Source organism: Octodon degus, unplaced genomic scaffold (assembly GCF_000260255.1).
Source record: "Octodon degus isolate 3935 unplaced genomic scaffold, OctDeg1.0 scaffold00273, whole genome shotgun sequence".
Taxonomy (NCBI): Eukaryota; Metazoa; Chordata; class Mammalia; order Rodentia; family Octodontidae; genus Octodon; species Octodon degus.
Genome location: NW_004524849.1, coordinates 2,253,944 through 2,274,526, shown reverse-complemented (window position 1 = coordinate 2,274,526; position 20,583 = coordinate 2,253,944). Strand labels below are relative to the sequence as shown.

Here is a 20,583-nt window from a genome sequence, read left to right as displayed (position 1 = left end):
GTTTGCGGGAGGACAGTCCCGCAACACTCCTTTTCCTGTCTCCTGCCTTCATTCATCAGTTGGGGAGGTATTTTTGATAAACCTTAACAGATATTCTGATCTGGAGTTCAGTAGAGGGATCGAGGCTGGAGAATAACTGTTGAGGAGGGTTAGCTTGTAACCATTAAGAAAGGCATATGGCGTTCCTGGAGGAGTGTTGCAAGAGGAAAGAAATAGTTCTGGCCCCTCCAACCTTTGGAGGCCAGGAAGAGGAAAAGGATCCAGCCACATCCACTAAGGAATAGCCTTCAGGATAGGAGCAAAATCAGCAAAGTGCAGTGTATCAGAAGGTAAATAAAAAAGGGTCTTCAAAAAGAAATGAGTGAATAGTGAGCTTATTTCTCAGAGGATAAGTAATAGATTTAGTAGCATGAAGGTATAGGAATAACTATTACCCCTATTAAAAAGTAGATCTCAGATTTTAGAGAGCTTGTTAAAAATGCAAATTCTAATATATTCCCCCAGAGATTCTGATAGAGTAAGTCTAGGTTGGAGCCACATATTTAACGAGCTTACCCGCTGATTAAGTGGTCCAAGTTTTAGAGAAGTTGCACTTAAGAACTATAAAGTTCAGCTTATGCCATAGTTTCAGCCTCATTTAGAGAGAAGTGAGGTCCTTTCTTCTCTTTTAATGAGGTCAGATAGGAAATTGCCTCATTATCTGTCAGGACAGACTTTAAGCACTGAAAGTAGGAAGGAAATTTATTTAATCCCTTAGACAATTCTTAAAGGAAATAGATCTGTCTTCTCTATATGGTTCATGTAAGCTTTTGGCTTCAGTGCAGAGAGATAAGTTTCTGAAAGCACTATGGTTTTCTAATTTGGGGAAAATATATGTAAATGCAGTGACATGACCAAGAGACCCATTCCTTCGTTTTGAAATAATATGGGAATTGCACAATAAAGTGGAATGCAAATTATCACCGTGCAGTAAGCCCTGTGAAAGACCTAATTAGAAACCTAATGGAAAATTTCCTACAGCACATATAGCAAAGTTAATGAGAGATGCTTAGCCTTTTACTTAAGGAGGTAGAGCTGAGATTTACTGGCTTAATGCCCCCTTCATCTTGACCACATGTGGTTTCCTTGAGGTACAATGTGGATGAATGAAGTGTTAATCACCTAAATCCCCGTGACTTTTAGGAAAGCCTTTTGAACTTTGCCTCTTGAAGTATGCTCAGTGGTATACTAAAGAAGGGAACAGCCTGTTAGTGATCTACTTCTCAGGAGTTCTGAGGTATGTCAGGGAGTGGGATAGATGTGCACAGATTATACCGTACCAAGTCACTATTGTACACAGTTTACCAAGCATTTATTAAGTGCCACATGCAAACAAAGCACAAACCTTGTCTCTATAATCTTTCTACTCTATACTTCTGTACTTAGTGTATAGTAGAGGAAAAGGAAAACAATAAAAATGCCATTGTGACAAATATTTGCGTGCGGCCAAAGAGTTGCAAGGGGAAATTATGGAGGAAAAGGGGAAGCAAGATCTCTTAAACATTCTTTGAAACAATGAACTACTTGGTGGTAACAGTGCATATGATAATTATGTTGTCTTCTTTAAGCCACCACTGGAGCCTGGAGCTGTGCTGTACGAAGCAGAGCTCTCACAGTTTGCAGAAGACATAAAGAAATGGAAAGACAGATACGTTGTGGTTAAAAATGATTTTTCTGTGGAAAGCTATGAGAACAAAGAGGTAAGACATGTCCTTGTCATCACTGGTTCTTGTAGTATTCTTAAGAAATTGACTGGGTTATTGGCATGTCCTCTCCTTTGCAACTAATTGGTTGGGTAAGCCCTCACTTATTTCAATCAACAGGTATTTTTGGAATATCTGTTCTATTTCTGATAAATAGCAGCCGATCAGACAAATGCTTGCAGTCTTGTGGACTAGACTACGACAAATGATGGAAGTGAATGAAAAAGAACCCACGGGTTCATCCCAGATCTCATATTGCACACATTCTTTCATCTAAATAGATCTTCAGACTTCTCCGGAGATGAGAAGTTATGATTTTATGAATTCAAAGATTGTAAGAGATTGTAAACTCTGCTCTCCTGACTCTTAGTTCAAGGTAATCAGGAGGAACTCTGAGAAATAGCCTGAGCAATGTATCTGATGCTGAACCATACAGAGGAGCCTTCAGGCTGACAGACCCCATATTTTCTGCCCATTTCTGATGAAAATTTGGAATAAAATACAGTGCAAACTTGTTTCACAGGACAAGGCTCAAGGTCTTTCTTGGGTAGATTTACTCTTTTCAGCATTGAGTGCACTAATATTTTCCTTGCTTGACTATGTTAAGATGTCATTCAACACATAATTTGTGTCCAGAAACAAATTATCAATGCACTATAAAAAATAATCTTAGTAATAAATAATAACCTTATATTCCCTGTGGTTCTTTGTGACACCTGAGGAGAGGCAGTGTCACATAATAGTACCATGGGTTTAGGATTGCATCTTTGCCAGTTGCTAGATGAGTGTCCTTGCAGTGGTATGATCATTTATCATGGTGTTGTTGTGAGAATTCAATAAATGAATATGTTGATATACTTAGCATATGCCCTACTGATGGTTGATCCCAGTACACAGCAGTTCTTGATATGATTATTTCTAATTAATTGGGAGGAAACATTCATGAGAACTGTGCTTAGATTCATCAAAGTCTTATGTTTGACACTAACTGAATTTTCTTCATTAATCAAATTTAAGTGTTTGTCCTTTTAAGTTTTTTTTTAAATATTTATTTATTTATTTATTGCGTGTGTGTGTGTGTGTGTGTGTGTGTGTGTGGCCAGCTCAGCCCACCAGGGGGCGGGGCTGGCTGGCATGTGGTGCTGGGGATTGAACCGTGGTTCCTGTGTTTTTCCTTAGCTTAGCTTGTACTAAGTAGGTGCTTTAGACCACTGAGCCATCTCACCAGCCCTTAAGTTTTTTTTTTTTTTTAAATCTTTATTTAGGTATGTATTTGGTACAGGGTCTTGCTACACAGCTCTGACTTGTAGTGATCCTCCTATTTTAGCCTCCCCAGGGTTGGGATTACAGAAGTGTACCACCATGTCTGGTTTCAGTGGCCAAATTAGCGAAGGGCTGGCATAGTATGCGGAACTGGGGATTGAACCCAGGTCCTTGAGCTTGCCAGGCAGGCTGCTTAGACTGCTTATTTCTCTGGCCATCCTTTTAACTTTTAAAAACTTGCAACTGGGCGGGCGAGATAGCTCAGATGACTAAAAGTGCCTGCTTTGGCAAACTCAGCGACCAGGGTTTGATACCGGTTCCACATGCTGTGCCAGCCCTGCCCCCGAGGCATGCTGAGCTGGTCACCCAGTCCAGGCAAGGTGGCACACACCTGGGAGGCTGAAACAGGAGAATCACTACGAGTCCAAGCTGCGTAGTGAGACCTTGTACCAAATACATAAACAACAACAACAAGAAAACTTGAAACTTATGTTTCATTCACTTTCTTCCTTTGCTCATTACTTTCAACAACTTAAGTTATTAAAAAATGATGACTGAATTAAATAATAGCCAAATAGTTTTCAAAACTCCCTTGGATATTTCAAGGGAAAGTCATGTGCCTTGTCACAATTGCTTAGCTTTAATAAAAACGTGTTTTTTTTTTTTAATTTTTTTTAATAATGTTTTTTAAACATTTATTTATTTATTTATTGTGTCTGTGGCCAGCTCAGCCCACCAGGGGGCGCGGCTGGCTGGCATGTGGTGCTGGGGGATTGAACCGTGGTCCCTGTGCTTTGCCAAGCTTGTTCCAAGTAGGTGCTTTAGACCACTGAGCCATCTCGCCAGCCCCCCCACCCTTTTTTTTTTTTTTTTTTTTTTTTGGTGGAACCGGGGATTGAACTCAGGCCCTTGCCCTTGCCAGGGAAGCACTTATTCCACTGAGCCATCTCCCAGGACCCTAAAACCTGTTTTTTTAATTTATAGAAATATTAAAAAAATTACACCTAAGATTTACACATGAAGGACTCATAAATTGCCTATTATCCTGCCGAGAGTCTAATTCTGCTGGTAATTAAGCAGGAACATTGAAGTTTTCTCTTTCGCTAATCAGTTCCTGCTTCCTGGCTAGACACACATGAGTATGAATCCTGATTTGTCACCTACTCCCTGACAGGCAATTGGGAACTTACTCAGCCTCTTGAAGCTTCATTTTTCTCACTTGTAAAATGCAGACAATACCGAGTATATAGTGCTGTTTTGAAGATTAAGTGGTATCATGTATATAAAAGCCTATGTTGAGCCTTATATCTAATAACAATTCACGTTTGAGACTAGTCTGATCAAATTGCCCCTGAACTTTCTCAAAATCACACAAATTTAGGTTCTTCCCTGTTCAATTCTGGGTCGCTGATATGTTCAAAATTTGACTGGTGCTTCTTGCAAGTGTGAAAACAAGCTTCTTGGCTATTGGCGAGTGATTTCTTTGGGTCTCTTCAGTTACTGTCTTACTAATGCAGACTGTTACCTATGGTCTACATTTGGCTCCTAGATCAGTGTTATTTTAGTTACTCCCGAGAGTACCCTCAGGATTTTGCATCCCACAGTTGCTTGTCAGTTTGCCCTTAGATTACTAGCTTAAAAATTTTGTCCATACTTAAGCCTTCCCATCAGATGCACATACTGTATCTTTCCTGTGGTCCTGGTGGGGTTGGGGTCTACACAGTGGCTTCAGCAGAGCTCTGTGCCTCATGTAAGTTTCCCAGCAGAGCTTCTTGTCTGCAGGCCAGAATTTGTACTGATGTCACAAAACTGTACTTCCCTCCCAGTCATTTTACTGCAAAGCAGTTATGTCTGAGGGCAAGTAGTGGTATATTTTTATCATGGTAACATGTTCGTGTTTTTGATGGAAATCCATGACAACCAGCATCACAGTCGCACATTCTGTAGCATCTTTAGTCATCATACCTGTTCCACATCAGGCACCAAGCATTTTGTGCCCGCTTTCTGTGATGATCACCCTTGTGGTTATCAGAATGACTAGGGCGTTGGGGCCTGAAAAATGAAAATACGCTACAGACTATCTAGATGTTACTGAGATTCCCCACTTGAGAACACGCCTACAGAGAAATCTCTCTCAGGTCAAGGACTCTGAGTTGTCACCCAAAAGTACTAGATATGTTGCAAGTAGCATTCGTACAAAACTTATTTTTTGAATAAATGACTTTTAGCACAGTGACGTAGGGTAGAGATTGCTGCCTCTGCGTATATGTATTTGAGTCTGTGTAGATGCTTTTAATCTTTCTGATGTTTTACAAAAATCCAAATAAAGACCATTTTTATTTATGTATTTTCTTCCAGGCCTATCAAAAAGGAGCTGCTCCTAAAAGCCGAATTCTTCCAGCTGGTGGCAAGGTGTTAACCTCAGAAGATGAATATAATGTGTTGTCTGATAAACATTTCCCAGATCCCATTGGTGAGTTGCTGAGCACCTTTTTTTCTTTTTTCTTTTTCTTTGGTACAGGGGATCAAACTCAGGACCTTGCATTTGCCAGGCAAGCATTTATGCTGCTGAGCTACGACTGCAGCCCTGCATACCACCCTTTTCCAAAAACTGTCATTTTGAAACTGTCTGATTTAAATAGACCAGCGGTTCTCAATGAGTTGGGAGGGACATTTCAACTTCCGGGCACATTTGACGGTATTTGGAGATGTTATTGCTCATCATAATCAGAAGGTGGCCACTGTAGAGTTCAGGGATGCTGCTAAACATTCTACAGCAATGAAGAGCTGCCTGGTGTAAAACGTTGGTAACACCAGAGATTCGACATGGCTGAATAGAGGAGGACTCACATTGGAGTTTCTCAGAGGAAATCAACTAAAAAATATTAGTAATAGCAAGGTTATGAAAATTGTGATTCATAGAAAAATGGTAAATGAGATTTCACTGACTTAGGTGAACATGGTGACACTTATCTTGTTATTTCACATGCCTTTCCCAAGTCAGTTACTATGTTTCTAGCACATGAAAAATTTGCTATTGGTCGAGTATCTGGAAGCTTTTGGAATATATTGCAGACGTTGATAGCACCATTAAGGAGCAGTAGAAATAAACCAGCAGGGCTCAATCTATGAAATATATGATGTAATTTTTTAGTAAACAGACTGGATCTGTCATGAATTTTTATTTTTGTTATTCTAATTTTAAGGTTGATATTCAATCAAATATCCTACAGTGACAAAATCAATATTACAGTAACTGAGTTACTGTATAGAATCACTGTAGTAATTATTCTATTTATACATAAACCTGAATCCTGCCTTAGAAGAGCATTGGACCAAGAGTTGGGAGACTGGATTTTATCTGATTCTAGCTCTGCTACTTACTGAATGTTTTATACTAGTAAGGTGCTGAACCTCTCTAGTTTATCTCTCCAATTCTAAAGTGGGGCTTTGAACGTGAAAGTCTAGAAGTAACTTTCCAGCTCAACTATCCTTTGATTCTCTTTAGCTCCACTTTTCAAAATATAGAGAAAAGGATAGATAATGTGTAGACTACATAGGCAGCTCATAGAAATTCAAGAACTGTGGATAAAGTAATAACCACTTCTGGCTTTGTGTAAATTGTACCACACAGTAATTACTTTCTTTTTTTTTTTTTTTAATTATGTGTGTGTGGCCAGCTCAGCCCACAGGGGGCGGGGCTGGCTGGCGTGTGGTGCTGGGGGATTGAACCGCGGTCCCTGTGCTTTGCTAAGCTTGTTCTAAATAGGTGCTTTAGACCACTGAGCCATCTCACCAGCCCATTACTTTCTTTTTAAGTAATTTTATACTTGGTTTTTTGAAGAGTGTCCTGGTCCTTATTAATGGGAACTATCATTTCATTAGGATTTATGGGGAAAATATAATCATTTCACCAATCTTTTTTTGGGGGGGTACAGAATATTTATTTATTTGCAAAATATATTTATTGAGGGAAAGAAAGCTCTTGTCTGAGAGAGAGACAGGAGTGGGGGGGGGATGAATAGGTTGTCCCTTGGTGCAGAATATTTAGTATGGTGTTTTTAATAATAATAGTTAGTGTATGCCTAAATGAAATTATTACTATATTATTCAGGCTAAAACAACACTTTGGGCCAGCCAATTAACTCAGTGGATTAAAGCGCCTCAAGTAGGTGCAGGGGCTGTGGATCAATCCCCAGGCTTGCTGTGCTGGCCCTGCTGCGCCCCATGGCCCCGCCCCGCACTGAGCTAACAGTTGAGACTGGGTATGGTGGCACGCGCCTATAATCTCACCTCTTGGGAGGCTGTAGACAGGCGGATCGCTATGAGTCTAATCTGGTAGTGAGACCCTGAACACCCTATAGACTCCTAAAATACAAAATAAATACATAAAACAACGCTTTATGGGCACTATTCATATTAGTACCTTTTCTATTTTCTGGCAGCCTGTATTTGTACTATCTTGGCTAGGAATTGCATCCTGAAGTTGAGGTCACCAACGTGTTGACTCAAGAGTCTCCCCAGGAATTTCCAACAAAATCTATGAGAACGGACAATAATAACTTTATTGATTTATTGATGAAATCATACCAGAGGAATGAAGAGAAATTTTAACTGTGTGACTAATGCCAGTTAGCCCAGGCCTTCAGATTGGGGCATTTCAATGACTATTTTTATTGTGTGGTGTGGCCTTCTCAATTGTAAAAATAGAATATTCTACAGTAGATCATTTGTGATGCCTTAGTAACTCAATTCAGAAAATATGCAGACTAATGGCATCTGGAAAATTGTTGCAAAAGGTCAAGGGAGAGATAAATAGTGGGTAATACTGAATTTTATGGGTCTTGACGAAGCTTTCTTTCTTTCTTTTTTCTTTCCTTCTGTCTTTATTTGGTATAAGGTCTTGCTACGCAGCTCAGACTCATAGTAATCTTCTTGTCTCACCCTCCCCACCACTAGGATCATAGACGTGTGCCACCATGCCCAGTTTTGGTGGCCAGAGAAGCATGTGGTAATGGGGATCGAACACAGGATCTTGAGCTTGCCAGGCAGATGCTTGGACCACTGAGCTATCTCTCCAGCCTTGCCGAAGCTTTTAAATGCAATATGTCAATGTTGCTTTCAATTGTTTGTACAAAACTATGAAATCTTGGAAATGACATCTAGAACTGTTGCACAAAAACATGGTAGTCAAGAGCACTCATGTGTTGCTGTTTCTACTGGGAAAAAGAAATTTAGGCTCATAAAATGGGGAGGAATTAACCTTGTTTGAGAGAAGGCACTAGAAGTTTATGGATAAGTATGTGTTTTTTGTAGTGTTATCGTAAGGTATTGTATCAAGGGTGCCCCTGTTTGCTAAAGTTCTTCATTTGTTTGGCATTGTATTAGTTACACAGATTTGCTGTACCCTAGCAAAAAAATTCCAGTTAAATAAAAAGTTCTTATTATCTCACACAAATATTTCGTATTTTTCCACAACTGGTGTGGCAGATCCATAAATTTGTCAGAGTTGGCATCTTTTAGTTTTCACCGTCTCTGTTCCAGGTTGTGGTTCTTACCAGAATCCAGCTATATAGCTTTGTCATTTCAGATGGAAGGAGAAAAGGTATCTTTGTGGATATCTCCAGTAGTTTTCATATGCCACTTGGGTTTGCTTCCCTTTGGTCAGAACTTAGTAGTTGTGGGCTACAGAACTATAAAGGAGACTGTAAATGGGTGTACAATCTCTGTGCTGTCACTTGGCCAAGTAAAAATCATGGCTTTTATTATTGAGGAAGAAGGGGAGAATAGATACAGTGTTAACTAGAGGTCTCTAAAGCACCCAACCATTTAGTTCTTTGTTCCTTTTGGCTGTGATGTGCTGGGCACTGGGGGCCCCACTTTGTGCTCCCAGAATGTTCCTCTCAGTGACTTATGGATTCCAGGATGGTGGAGCAGGGCTCCTGTCTTCGCCTTCCCAAAAGCTATTTTTAGTACATATTTACAGTACATAAAGTTTGCCTTTCTAGTGTGGAGTTGGTACATGCAGGGAACACATCTTAATTGCTTTTCACATTGCCCTCCCCTCCCCTCTTTGCATATGTAGCTGACTGAGTCCTGGAGTCCCGGATGGCTATGATCCATTGCTTTGTATGCCGGTGCCTTCACTGACCTCTTAGCAGCCCTGCTGTCCTCCTTTTCCCAGCCATTCTGTAGGGAATGGCTGCGTGTTCTTTGCGACTCTGGAAAGAAGCTGGTATTTTTAACCAAGTACAATGTCATGTCACAGGAATGCGTGAAAGGAATAATGTTGAGGTCAGGGTTCTGACTAGTAATGTGACTTAACGTAGTTTTCTTGGGGTTGATTTTGAGGGAAGAATCTCTGTCTCTTTCTCCTCTTCTCCCCTCCCCTCCTCTCTCTTCCCCTCTCTTTTCCTCTCCCCTTTTTGCTCTCTCCCTCTCTCCCAGGGGGAGCGAGACCCTGGGGTTGGAACCCAGCGTCTCATACATGTGAGGTGCCTCCCCTCCCTATCCCCAAAGTCTCATGTTTTTAGAGTTTCTGAGATTTTCGGCTTCTCACAGCTATTCCCTCAACATGCTGCAGGTGAAAGTCTCCTAGCTTCCGTGACTGTGCTATGGGCAGCAGAGAGGGTAGGAGGACAGGTGAGATGCAGCTCTAGGAGCTCACAGTCCAGGACTGTGGTTCTGCTTCCGGGGACGGGACCCGTGAGAGTCAGTGAGGGAGCTCGTCGCAGTCTCCATGCTCATATCCTCACCCAGGCTTGGGTGCCAGTATTTCAGGGGAGCCGTGTCGGGAGTACCCAATGCTCTCTGCTGGCAGGAAATACGTGCAGAGGAGGTTTCTTCTGAACTCCCTTTTGAGGGATGAAAAGGAATTTTCTAGGGAAAGTATGATGGAAAAGAAGGGAGGAAGGATGAAACAGCCTGCAGGTAGTACATAAAAAGTTACGGGATGATAGGGCCATTCCATGAGATGGTTTAGGTTGAGAGTGGAGGGGAAGGCAGTGCAGAACAGGGAAACCACCAGCATTTAACAGAGAGGCAGCCGAGGAAGCAGTAAGTGGAAATAAAAGAAACCAGGTTTTTAAAGCATGAGGGAAACAAGGTGAGAGGCATTCCTGGAAGTCAGAGGTGGGGAAGTTTTCAAAACAAGGGGTCACCAGCGGCAACAGATGTTGCAGATCAGATCTGATGTGCAGTAATAAAGGAGAAGCCCTGGGCCTGCAGTCAGGAAGTGAGAGTGACCTCAGCTGTCGGATTCAGGAGCTGGTGGGGCAAGAAGATGCAGACAGCAGTGGGAGAGGTGGGAGGAGACTGGAAGCTGGGTCCTGCAGAGAGAGTAGCAAGTGTGCAGGCAGGCAAGACCAGCAGTACAGGGGGCTCTGTGTGGGGGCATTGAGAAGGCTTGTGTCAGATGGCTGTCACTGTCCTTATGGAGAATGAGGAGGGAAAGAGTCTGAGGGGCTGGTGGGAGGGGTGCAGAGGGGCCTGAATTGCCCTTTTCTCTAACATATGTGCACCTTGGCCTGCCCTGGGCACCCTCACAGTCAGCTGCAAATAAGTACAATATTTGAAAGAAAAGACAGATGTTTTGAAATGATTAGTGTTTCCCCGATTTCCTCAGCCGCCAGTGAGAAAGAAAATTCTCAGCCCTTTGTGGTCCTGCCAAAGGCATTCCCGGTGTACCTATGGCAGCCCTTCCTGAGACATGGCTACTTCTGCTTCCACGAGGCTGCTGACCAGAAGAGGTTCAGCACGCTCCTGAGTGACTGCATCAGGCACCTGAATCACGGTAGGGCACGGGTTTTCTGAGTGGTCTCCATCAGTCATCTGCTGTTCTGATTCTTAGAGCTGCTGCCCAGGGAAGGGGAGCAAAACTGAGTGAATCAAGAGTTCATTGAGGTTTGGGACATCTCAGGGAAACCGCAAATGAGCAGGTGTGGGTGTGTTCAAGACTAATCCGTCCTTATTTACATTATCATTTTGCATGTGATTTCTCTTTTTCCTTGTTCATCCCTGATGTTTTTAATCTAAATTCCAGCAAGAATGTACCAGTTTTTTTTTTTTTGAAAGTATCCAAATATAACATTTCTTATTTATTTTCACATGTATTAATTTATTTATTTATGTATTTATTTGATACAGGATCTCACTATGCAGCTCAGACTCATAGTGATCCTCCTGTCTCAGCCTCCCCAGTGCTGGGATTACAGGTGTGCACCACCACTCCTGGTCTTGGTGGCCTGCCTGGGTCAACACTGGCATGCGGTACTGAGGATCAAACGCTGGCCCCTGCTTTTGTCATGCAGGCGCTTAGACTGCTGAACTGTCTCCCCAGCCCTTCACCTTCAGTTCTGAATGGCAGTCGTTTAAGATGAATGGGATAACTCGTTGTAATTTAATGTTTATTTCCCAACTGGCAGTTGCGCTAGCCTTCCATCACTGTGCCACAAGTGCCTGCAATAATCAACTGGCAGGGAGAAAAGGCTCATTTTAAAGAGTCACAGTTTTGGAGGTTTCACTGTATGTTTTCTTGTTGCCATTGCTTTTGGGCTGGTGACAAGGCACACAAGTTGGCAGGAGTGGGAGCAAAGCAGCTCGGCTTTCGCCTGGGAGCAAAAGAGAACGAGTGGTGAGTCCCTCGTCACCTAGATGCGGCTCACTCCAACAGCCACGACCACCTCCCAGCAGATCCGAGCCATCCAGCTGGGACCAAACCCTGAACATACAGGCTCGTGGGGGACACTTAGCAAAACTGTAGTTTGATAAGTGGAGGTTGCTGAGTCACTGACATAGCTTAATTACTAAGCAGATGCTTGGGCTTCATCGTCAGGCATTCTGCTCCCCGGGTCTGGGGTGGCCTCAGATTGTGCTTTTCTAGAAAACTGCTAAGTAATGCAGAAGCTTCTGGCCTGTGCTCCCACCCCTGCCCCAGGACTGGTGTTGCTTCAGACCACTTTGCCAATTTAATTCCTATTATATCTGCAATAAAAGACTAAAAGTCTTTTCAGTATGTGGTGTTTTTGACATTTCGAAGTGAATGCTGGATTTTCTGGGCTCCATAAAAAATACCAGTTATAGATAACTGATCTCTGTGTTCTTTGGCAGTTGGAAAAGCAGTCTGTGAATAACCACTGAGGGCTTATTCTCTGCCAACCTTCGTAAGAATTTCTGGGGCAAAGTCAGGAAACATCAAACTTCCTGTCTCTGGGATTCTAAATTCAAACAGAAAGGAGGGATAAAAATACCTCAAATTTTCTAATTTTATAAGTATTACAGATAATGCATTAAAGAGTGGCTGGCAAGTGAAGAAAGAGGTACACAATTTTAAGTTAATGACAGCAGGTTGGTATTTTTTAAGCTTCAAGAACTGTGTTACTGTGAGAGGTAGTGTTGGAGAAATGGAAAATGATGAAGTGTCGACCCAGAGACTAGGTCAGATCTTGAGTATAACTGATGTCATTTTTCATGGAAATGTATAGCACATTCTTCAGAACATCTGGTTCTTCATATACACATTCATTTTCTTGCACCAATTAAAGAATGTTGAGTATGACCATATGTGTTGTCTTAATTTTCTCTTGTTGCTGGGACAAAATAGCCAAAGATAAGAAAGGAAGTCTATTTAGCTCCTGGTTTGTAGAATTTGCATTCAATAATCACCTGGCTCCAAAGCAGGATGGCACGGCAGGGGGCAGCAGTTCAAGGCAGCGGAAGACAGCTAAAGCAAGAAGAGCAAAAAGGCAGATAGCTCAGTGTACTAAAGTTCCTGATTAGGGAAAGGGCAGGGGCTGGGATTTGATACCTGGCATCATAAGCCATGCCAGCCCCACCCATGGGACGAGCTGAGACAGTTACTGAGACTGGGAGTGGTGGCACTTGCCTGTAATCCCAGGGCCTAGGAGGCTGAAAACAGGCGGATCACTACTAGTCCGATCTATGCAGTGAGATCCTGTAGACCCTGTACTAAAAAGAAAAGAGAGAGAGAGAGAGAGAGAGAGAGAGAGAGCGAGCAATCCTCTTTTCCTCCTTTATATTGTATGCAGGCTGCCCACCATTGCAGTGTCCTCTTCTTGCACAGGTTGAAGATGTTTACAAAGTGAAGGCCCTTGGCCACCTGCTGGGTCACCTAGTTAAACTTCTAAATTTCTCAAGTTGACGCAATGAACAGCATCCTAGAGCAGTAAGGGCAAGTCCTCTACTCCTAGGGTGTAGAACTGCTGAGCTCATTAGTTAAGTTTCTGAGCTTTTCAGGTTGTCGCAATATATCAGCCATGACATATGTGTTCTCAGGGCTTTCACTGGACATGTAGTATTCAAATACCTTATGAATATAAATGATCTTTGTGCATTAAAAAAGAGACAGTATCAACTTGGCAATGGTTCAACTTAAGATTTTCTAATTTATAATAGTGCAGAAGTAATACACATCTAGGCCAGTGCTGTAATAGTCTCTTTCCATGCTGGACAGGGCAGCCAGCTGCATGATCATGCGAATGAACAACCAATACTTTGCAGTTTGTTGTGTTGCCACAGTTTTTATTAGATACTATATTTTGTGATTTTTACATCCTGGGATGTTTACACGATGCTTCTTTCTGTGTGGAAATGAGACACCCAACACCTGATTATAAAACAGAGTTTAGGCCAGGCGTGGTGGCACATGCCTGTAATCCTAGCATTCAGGAGGCTGAGGCAGGAGGATCCCCGTTGTAGACCAGCTTGGAATACAAAGTGAGCTCAAGGCTATCCCAAACTGCATAGTGAGACCTTGCCTCAAAAGATTTAAAAAAAAAAAAAGGTGTTTATGTTTAATGATTGTGTCCCACTGTGCACATGTGCAATCATTTAAGGGGGACTAGGCTAAGCTAGGATGCTTAGTAGCTTAGGTGTTTTAACTATATTTTTGACGTCTACTTTCAACTTCTAATGGCTTTATTAAGCCACATTAATTCAGGGAGCAACTGAACAGAACTTTAAGTTTGTCCAAGAAGACCTGTTTGAGTGACATTTGGGCTGAGTCACCTTACCCGTGTGCCTTTGGTTCCTGCTCTAATTTTGTAGTATTCTTGCTTTCAAGTTCAAAGGTTTCCCCAAGACTGTCAGCCCCACAGAACAACCATCACTGGTGACGTACTCGGTCAGTTCTTGGTTTTAACTTCTGTATCAGTAGGAGGTGAATGGAAAAAGATAATGCCACTCCACTTTGCTGTGGTAACGCTGAGTAACCATCACCGTAACATCAGCCCTTCACTAGCTAAAGCCATTGCAAGAATGATAGCATGACTAGTTCTTGCCTTGTGGTTTTGATGTTTTAGAGACAGTGAACTATGAACACTGCTTACTGCATCTGGTTCATTTTTGAGAACACTTAACTCCTTCATGTTTAGGGCCTTGGTCTAGTACGAACTTGCACTTGGCACTAAACACAAGAGCCACAGTTTTACTCCACAGAGCATGTTCTCTGTCCAGCCAAATGGGACTTGCTGCATTCCCTCTTCCATGTACATAATAGGAATTTCACTGGGGGAGTTGTTGGATTATGTAGCCTGTGCTTAGATACCATTTATGGAAGATTTCACTTGAATCAAAATCCAGCTCTGGTCTCCAGCACATGTCACCCACAGCACAAAGATAACGCAGTTAGGAGTGTTGCCCTGCTTCTGTTTCCTGTTCTTCTGGTCAGAAACCACATGTTCCTAAGTCTCTGTGAAGATACTTCAGCTTACCTTTATATGCTAGTCACAACCCTAGCTCATCATAACATTACAGGGAACAATCCTTGGCTGTCATGGGCCAGGGCACTTACGGCCTTTTCTATTCTCACTTCTGTTTGTTTTTGGCAGCACAGGACTCCAAACGTGTTTACTGATCACTTTCTCTGTTTTGGTTTACACCTGATATTCATTATAGGATCTTGAATTAACCAGTAAGAGGTTGTCACAGGCTGACAGCCATTTGCCCCATGACTATTAGAAGAGGCTAGAAATAGAGCCTTACTTTATAGGTAAGTGAGGAGAACACTCACCTCTTGGGCTTTTTAAATATGCTTCTTTTAAATAAAAGCATTCTTCTAATCCATGGTCCAAAGGAAAGCAAATCAGAACTATTCACTTAAGCTCAGCTAAGACTTAGGTGTGTTGCTTTTCTGGAAGCGTATAGTCCTACCAAGCTTACCTTGGTGTTTTGCCCACCAGCTAAAGATGACTGTGTCTTTTGGTTAGATGTGCTTAAACATAGTGTATTTGAGAGTATTGCCTGTTTATTGTTTAAGTTTTGTGTGGTCTAAAATGAAAACTATATATGATTTTGTACAATTTAACCTAAAGCTTACCCTGCTTGTGAGCATATGGGTTGGATTTTTTTCTTTCTTTCTTTTCTTTGTTTTTCTTTTTTTTTGTGGAACCGGGGCTTGAACTCAAACCCTTATGCTTGCCAGGCACTTGCTTATTCTACTTAGCCATTTCCCCGGCCCCTGGGTTGGAATACTTTAAATATAAGTGATGTGAAACATGCCCTCATATTATTTATACTTTTGATTTTACTTATACCACTTGAAATTTCAAAGCAATCTAAGATATGAAACTAGACAAGTAAGTCTGTACTGGGGACTAGAATACATACATATATAATGATTTCTCTTAGCCATTCAAAGTTCTTTTTTTCTTTTATGTATTTGGTACAGGATCTCACAGCCATTCAAGTTTTATCACGGACACCACATCTCCAGTCTTGGGTTCATTGTTGCCTAAAACTTTGTTGCCATGGATACATTTGAATCCTTTTATTTTGGTCAAAGTTATAATGTAGTTTCAGTGGAACCACTGAGACCCACAACCCTTCACCACTTCTGCTGAACCAGAGTTGTTTTAGTATGAAGACCTAAAAGTTGTGTTATTATAATGGCTAAAGGGAGACAAATGGAACAATAATAAAAAAAGACCAAGCAATTAGAGAATCAAAAATAATTAATTTGAGCAAAACCCATTTTTAAAAAAATCTTTGCCATTTATATTGGGTAGATTCCAAATCACTGGACAGTTTTTTGGTATTATTATGATGGACTACAATAGTTTGAACAGCTTTCAAATTTATTTTTTAACTTGTAGTTGGGATATATTGATTGAAGCATACCTGTTAAATGGCAGAGCAAATGTGATAGGTTGTTTTAATGGCAGATAACATTATGAAATGATTCTGTTTAACACATAGTTCTAGATTTATTTTTTAATTTTTTCCATTTTATGTATTTGGTACAGAGTCTCACTATGCAGTTTGGACTTATAGTAGTGATCTTCTTGTTTTCAGCCTCCCTAGTGCTGGGATTACAGGCGTGTGCCACCACGCCAAACTTTGAGTTCTTTTAAAAACTAACATCAAGAAGGGTTTGGAGAAAATTTTCTCATGTTGTTTTGGAGTGATGAGCTACCATTACACCTCCAGTTGTAAACAAAATAGAGAATGGGACATGGCAGAGAACCATGCCCTTGTGTATGCCATTTATTGTTTTCAGTTTCGAAAATTAAATATTAAATAAAAATGTTATAACTATTTAGAAAGCATAAAGAACATTACTGATCCCCCTGAAATTTACCTTATGCATCCTTCTTTGGGATCTTATTACCCTTTTTATTTTGAAAGAATGCCATTCTGAATTTTGTGTTTCGCATTTCTTTTAAGCATAGTTTTATAACATATACTTAATCACTTCAATATTTTAAAACTATAAATATGGAATTTAATATAACTTCTTTTTTCAATACTATATTCCAGTGATTCACCCGTGTTATTGCTTGTGGCTGTAGTCTGTTGATTTTCAATTCTAAGTATATTCCATCATGCTGATATACCATAATTTCTAGTATTTAGTCCTCATAGGGACATGAGTTGTTTCTATTACTTGTTACTTACAGTACCACTGTGGACACTTTCCACTTGCTGTTGGCTTCTAGGAATTTGATTTTGGTATGGTGTGCTAGTATCTTAAATGTGAGTAGATGTTAATGAGTGTATGTGGCATGTAATTTTCCAGTTTCTCAGTGACATTTTCAGATGTTGCTATTAAGGTTACTCTTGGCTTGTAAAATGAATTAGTGTTTCTTCCCCATCCCCTCATTTTTTAAATAATCTGGAATAGTTTACATAATTATATTTTTAATATCTAGTAGGTCTTTCCTATAAAGCTATCTTAGTCTGATGCTCTTTTGAGGGAAGATTTGAACTAGTATTTAAAAGTTTAAATTGTTAGAGAATTCCTTAAGTCATTCTTTTTTTTTTTTTTTTAAAGTCATCCTTAATAGGTTAAAGTTTTCTACGAAGTTGTCCATTTGTATTTCTTAAAAGTCAATGGCATGAAGTTAATTAATTAAAATATCCTTTCACTTTCTATATGGATATATTCACAATGTCCTTTTTATTCTTTGTGGTGATCCCCTCTTTATTTCCAATTTGTTTTTGCCTTTTTCTTTCTTGGTCATTATTATTGGAAGTTTATCATTTATAAAAAATGAATTTGGACTTTGTAGATCATTTATTTTCTGTTATTTTTCCCCCTGCTTTTTTTTTTTTTTTTCTTCCTTGGGCTTTATTTTTCTGTGTTGTCTCATTTCTTTAGGTAGGTGCTTACTGAGCTCACTGTGATTTTCACAAATGCTTGCAAATTCTTTGACCCTCTTTCCTTCAGAAGAGGAAACCTAATTTTCCTCTTCTCGACTATGGGCCAGACATAGTGACTTACTTCTCATGAACAGAATGAGGGAGAAGTGATGACATGATTTCCAAGGATGGGTCACAGATAGCTTTTGCCTGCCTTTCTCTGTCTTGAGTCACTTATGGGGGAGAACCTGGCCATCATCATAGGAGAATACACAAGCAGCCCCCTGGGCAGGCCTACATAGAGAGGAACTTGAGTCCTCTTGCCAACAGCCTGCCACCAACCATATGAGTAACCTACTGACTTGCCAACCACACGAGTATGTACAGTGGAAATGCATGCTTCTCTTCTGCCAAGTCTTCAGATGGTGACAGATTTGGCCAACATGTGGCTGCAACCTCATAGGGGACCCCAAGCCAGAACCATCCAGCGAAGCTGCTTTCCAATTCCTAATCTGCAACAACTATGAGAGAGAATAAATATTTGCTATCACATTTGGGATTATTTGCTTTACAGTACTAGAAAACTCAAATAACCATTAATCATCAGCTTCTCTTCTATTCTAATGTAAGCACAGAAATGCTACAAATTTTAACTCTCCCTACTCTTTTAGCTGAATCCTATGTTTAGAGATAATAGTGTTTTAAATTTTCAGATTTAAATATTTTCTTTTTTTTTTTTTAAGAGCAGAATATATTTATTGGGGAAAGAAAGCTCCTGTCCTAGAGAGGGACAGGAAGGGGGGCCCAAGCAGATAGTCCCCTCAGATTTAAATATTTTCTAATTTCTATTATTTCTTTAATTTATGCACTACTTAGAACTGTGTTCCTTAAATATGAAATACATATTTTACATTTATTACTGATTTACAGCTTAATTGAACTTTGGACAGACTGTATGGTCTATATTGCATTTTCCTTTAAAATATGTTCCTGCTTCTTATTTTATGCCCCTGTATGTGGTTGAGTTGTGTAAAAGCTCATGGGTCTTTGGAAACAATGTATGTTCAGTAGCTATGTATGTCCATTGGCTCGAGTATGGCAGTGGTGTTGTTCAAACCTATATCTCACCAATTGTGCTTTAAAACTCCTATAATTATCAGTTACTGAGGAAGGTATATTCAAATCTGCCACTATGGTGATAGATTTATTTATTTATTTATTTTCCATAATTTTATTGAGAAACAAATAGTAATGAGACAGTTTCAAACCAAATTGGTAGGACAGTTTCAATAATTAACACATTGCATACATTCTTCCTAGTGGTTAATTGCTGTACAAGATTCAGACTTGATATCCTATTTACAAACACCATTAGAACAAATCCCTCTATTCATTTAGATTTATTTTATTGTTTGTATTTCAGTTGTTGAATTATGTATTTGAAGGCCTGTATTATGTAATATATTTCTAGAAGGATACGTGTTTAGAATTAGTGTACCTTCCTAGTGAATTGAGTCTTTATCACTATGAAATGATCCGTTTTATATCTATTAATACTATTTACATTAAATTAATTTGTCTGATAGTAATATAATAAGGCAACTTTTTAAAAGGTATTGCATGGGATAGTTCTTTATGATTTTTTTTTTTTGGTTGGCTCAGGCTGCCTTTAGGCTCCTGGTAGGCAGGTAGAGGTGGGGATTGAATCATGGTATCCTGTGCCTGACTGCCTTTGCATGAGCAGGCGTTTAAACAACTGAGTTAACCGGCAGGCCCCCCTGGGATAGTTACTTAATAAAAACATCTGACAGTCTTTTAGATGGACCATTCAGCTTATTTCTATTAAAATAACACATATATTTTTGGTTTTAAATCTACTGTCTCATTTATATTCTACATAGCCCACCTTTCTAATGTTTTTATTTTCTTGCCTTCTGGATTATTATTGCTGTATAATGTAAGTATGCATATTTTATCTGTCATTACCCTAGAAATTTTTCTGTGCAGAATTTAACAAAAAAAGCCCTAAATTAAAGAACACCCTTAGGTTTTTCTCAGAGAATATAGAGTGCTTTAACACCATTAGCATGCCTCTCCATTTACAGGTTGTTGTGGACTTGAATTTTAATTATATCTTTTAATTTTTACTCTCCAAATATATTGTTATTGCTATTTTGCACAATTTAATGTTTAATATGTTTTTACCAGTATAAGGGAACCTTCCTAGATGCTGCTACTTAGATTTGTAAATTAAGCTGACCAAAGACACATTAAGAGAAATCTAGAAATTTAATTTATTATTAATACCTATTAATAGTATAGGCATAAGGGCTTTACAGAATCTCCCTCCCCCCAAAAAAGGTTAGATTTGGGGTTTACCTACCATTTTTTAAAGGGTGATAAATTAGAAAGACATAACTAGAAAAAAAGGGGTGAATTCGGCTTTTAGAAGAGCTAAATTGTTGGAAAATGATGAGGAAATAGATAAGCCTAATGGAAGGTAAGGTTTTTAGGAAGGAATGCTGGGCAGGTACATCAGGGCAGTGACTCCATCTCTGGTGGTAAGAATGCTCTTCCTACTGCCAGGAGGACATCTTTCTCATGGAAAATTTATACAGTACAATTTTTTTTTTTTTTTTTTTTTTGTAGCTCAGTGGAGTTTTATTATAAAACAGTAGTACTCATATACATAAGCTACTATGAACTGAAAATTCATCATATATTTACTTAATTTTTTAGCTTGACCTTCTAGTAAATCTTTAGCTTCATTGATTTTGGCTGCTATGTAAGGAGATTGTCCTTTGTCTGGGTGATTTAAGAGCATAATTCGTCGATGAGCATCTCTTATTTTTCCTTTATTGGCAGTAGGGCTTACACCTAGTATTAATGCTGCTTCCCGTTTTGTCATTTTGGGTTCAAATCCACTTGTATAATAGCCACCACTGAAGGCTGATTTTGGTAGACTCTGAAAAACTTGTTTTAC

General features: G+C 39.9%; 1 protein-coding gene across 1 annotated transcript in view; it reads left to right on the top strand.

Moving 5' to 3' along the window:
• Positions 1-20,583, top strand: part of Fam129a (family with sequence similarity 129 member A) — a 179,948-nt gene that overhangs the window by 87,846 nt on the left and 71,519 nt on the right. The window contains exons 3-5 of the mRNA XM_004646607.2: positions 1,608-1,739; positions 5,364-5,478; positions 10,630-10,797. Coding sequence (XP_004646664.1) covers positions 1,608-1,739; positions 5,364-5,478; positions 10,630-10,797 — 415 coding nt within the window. The remainder of the gene's footprint in view (positions 1-1,607; positions 1,740-5,363; positions 5,479-10,629; positions 10,798-20,583) is intronic.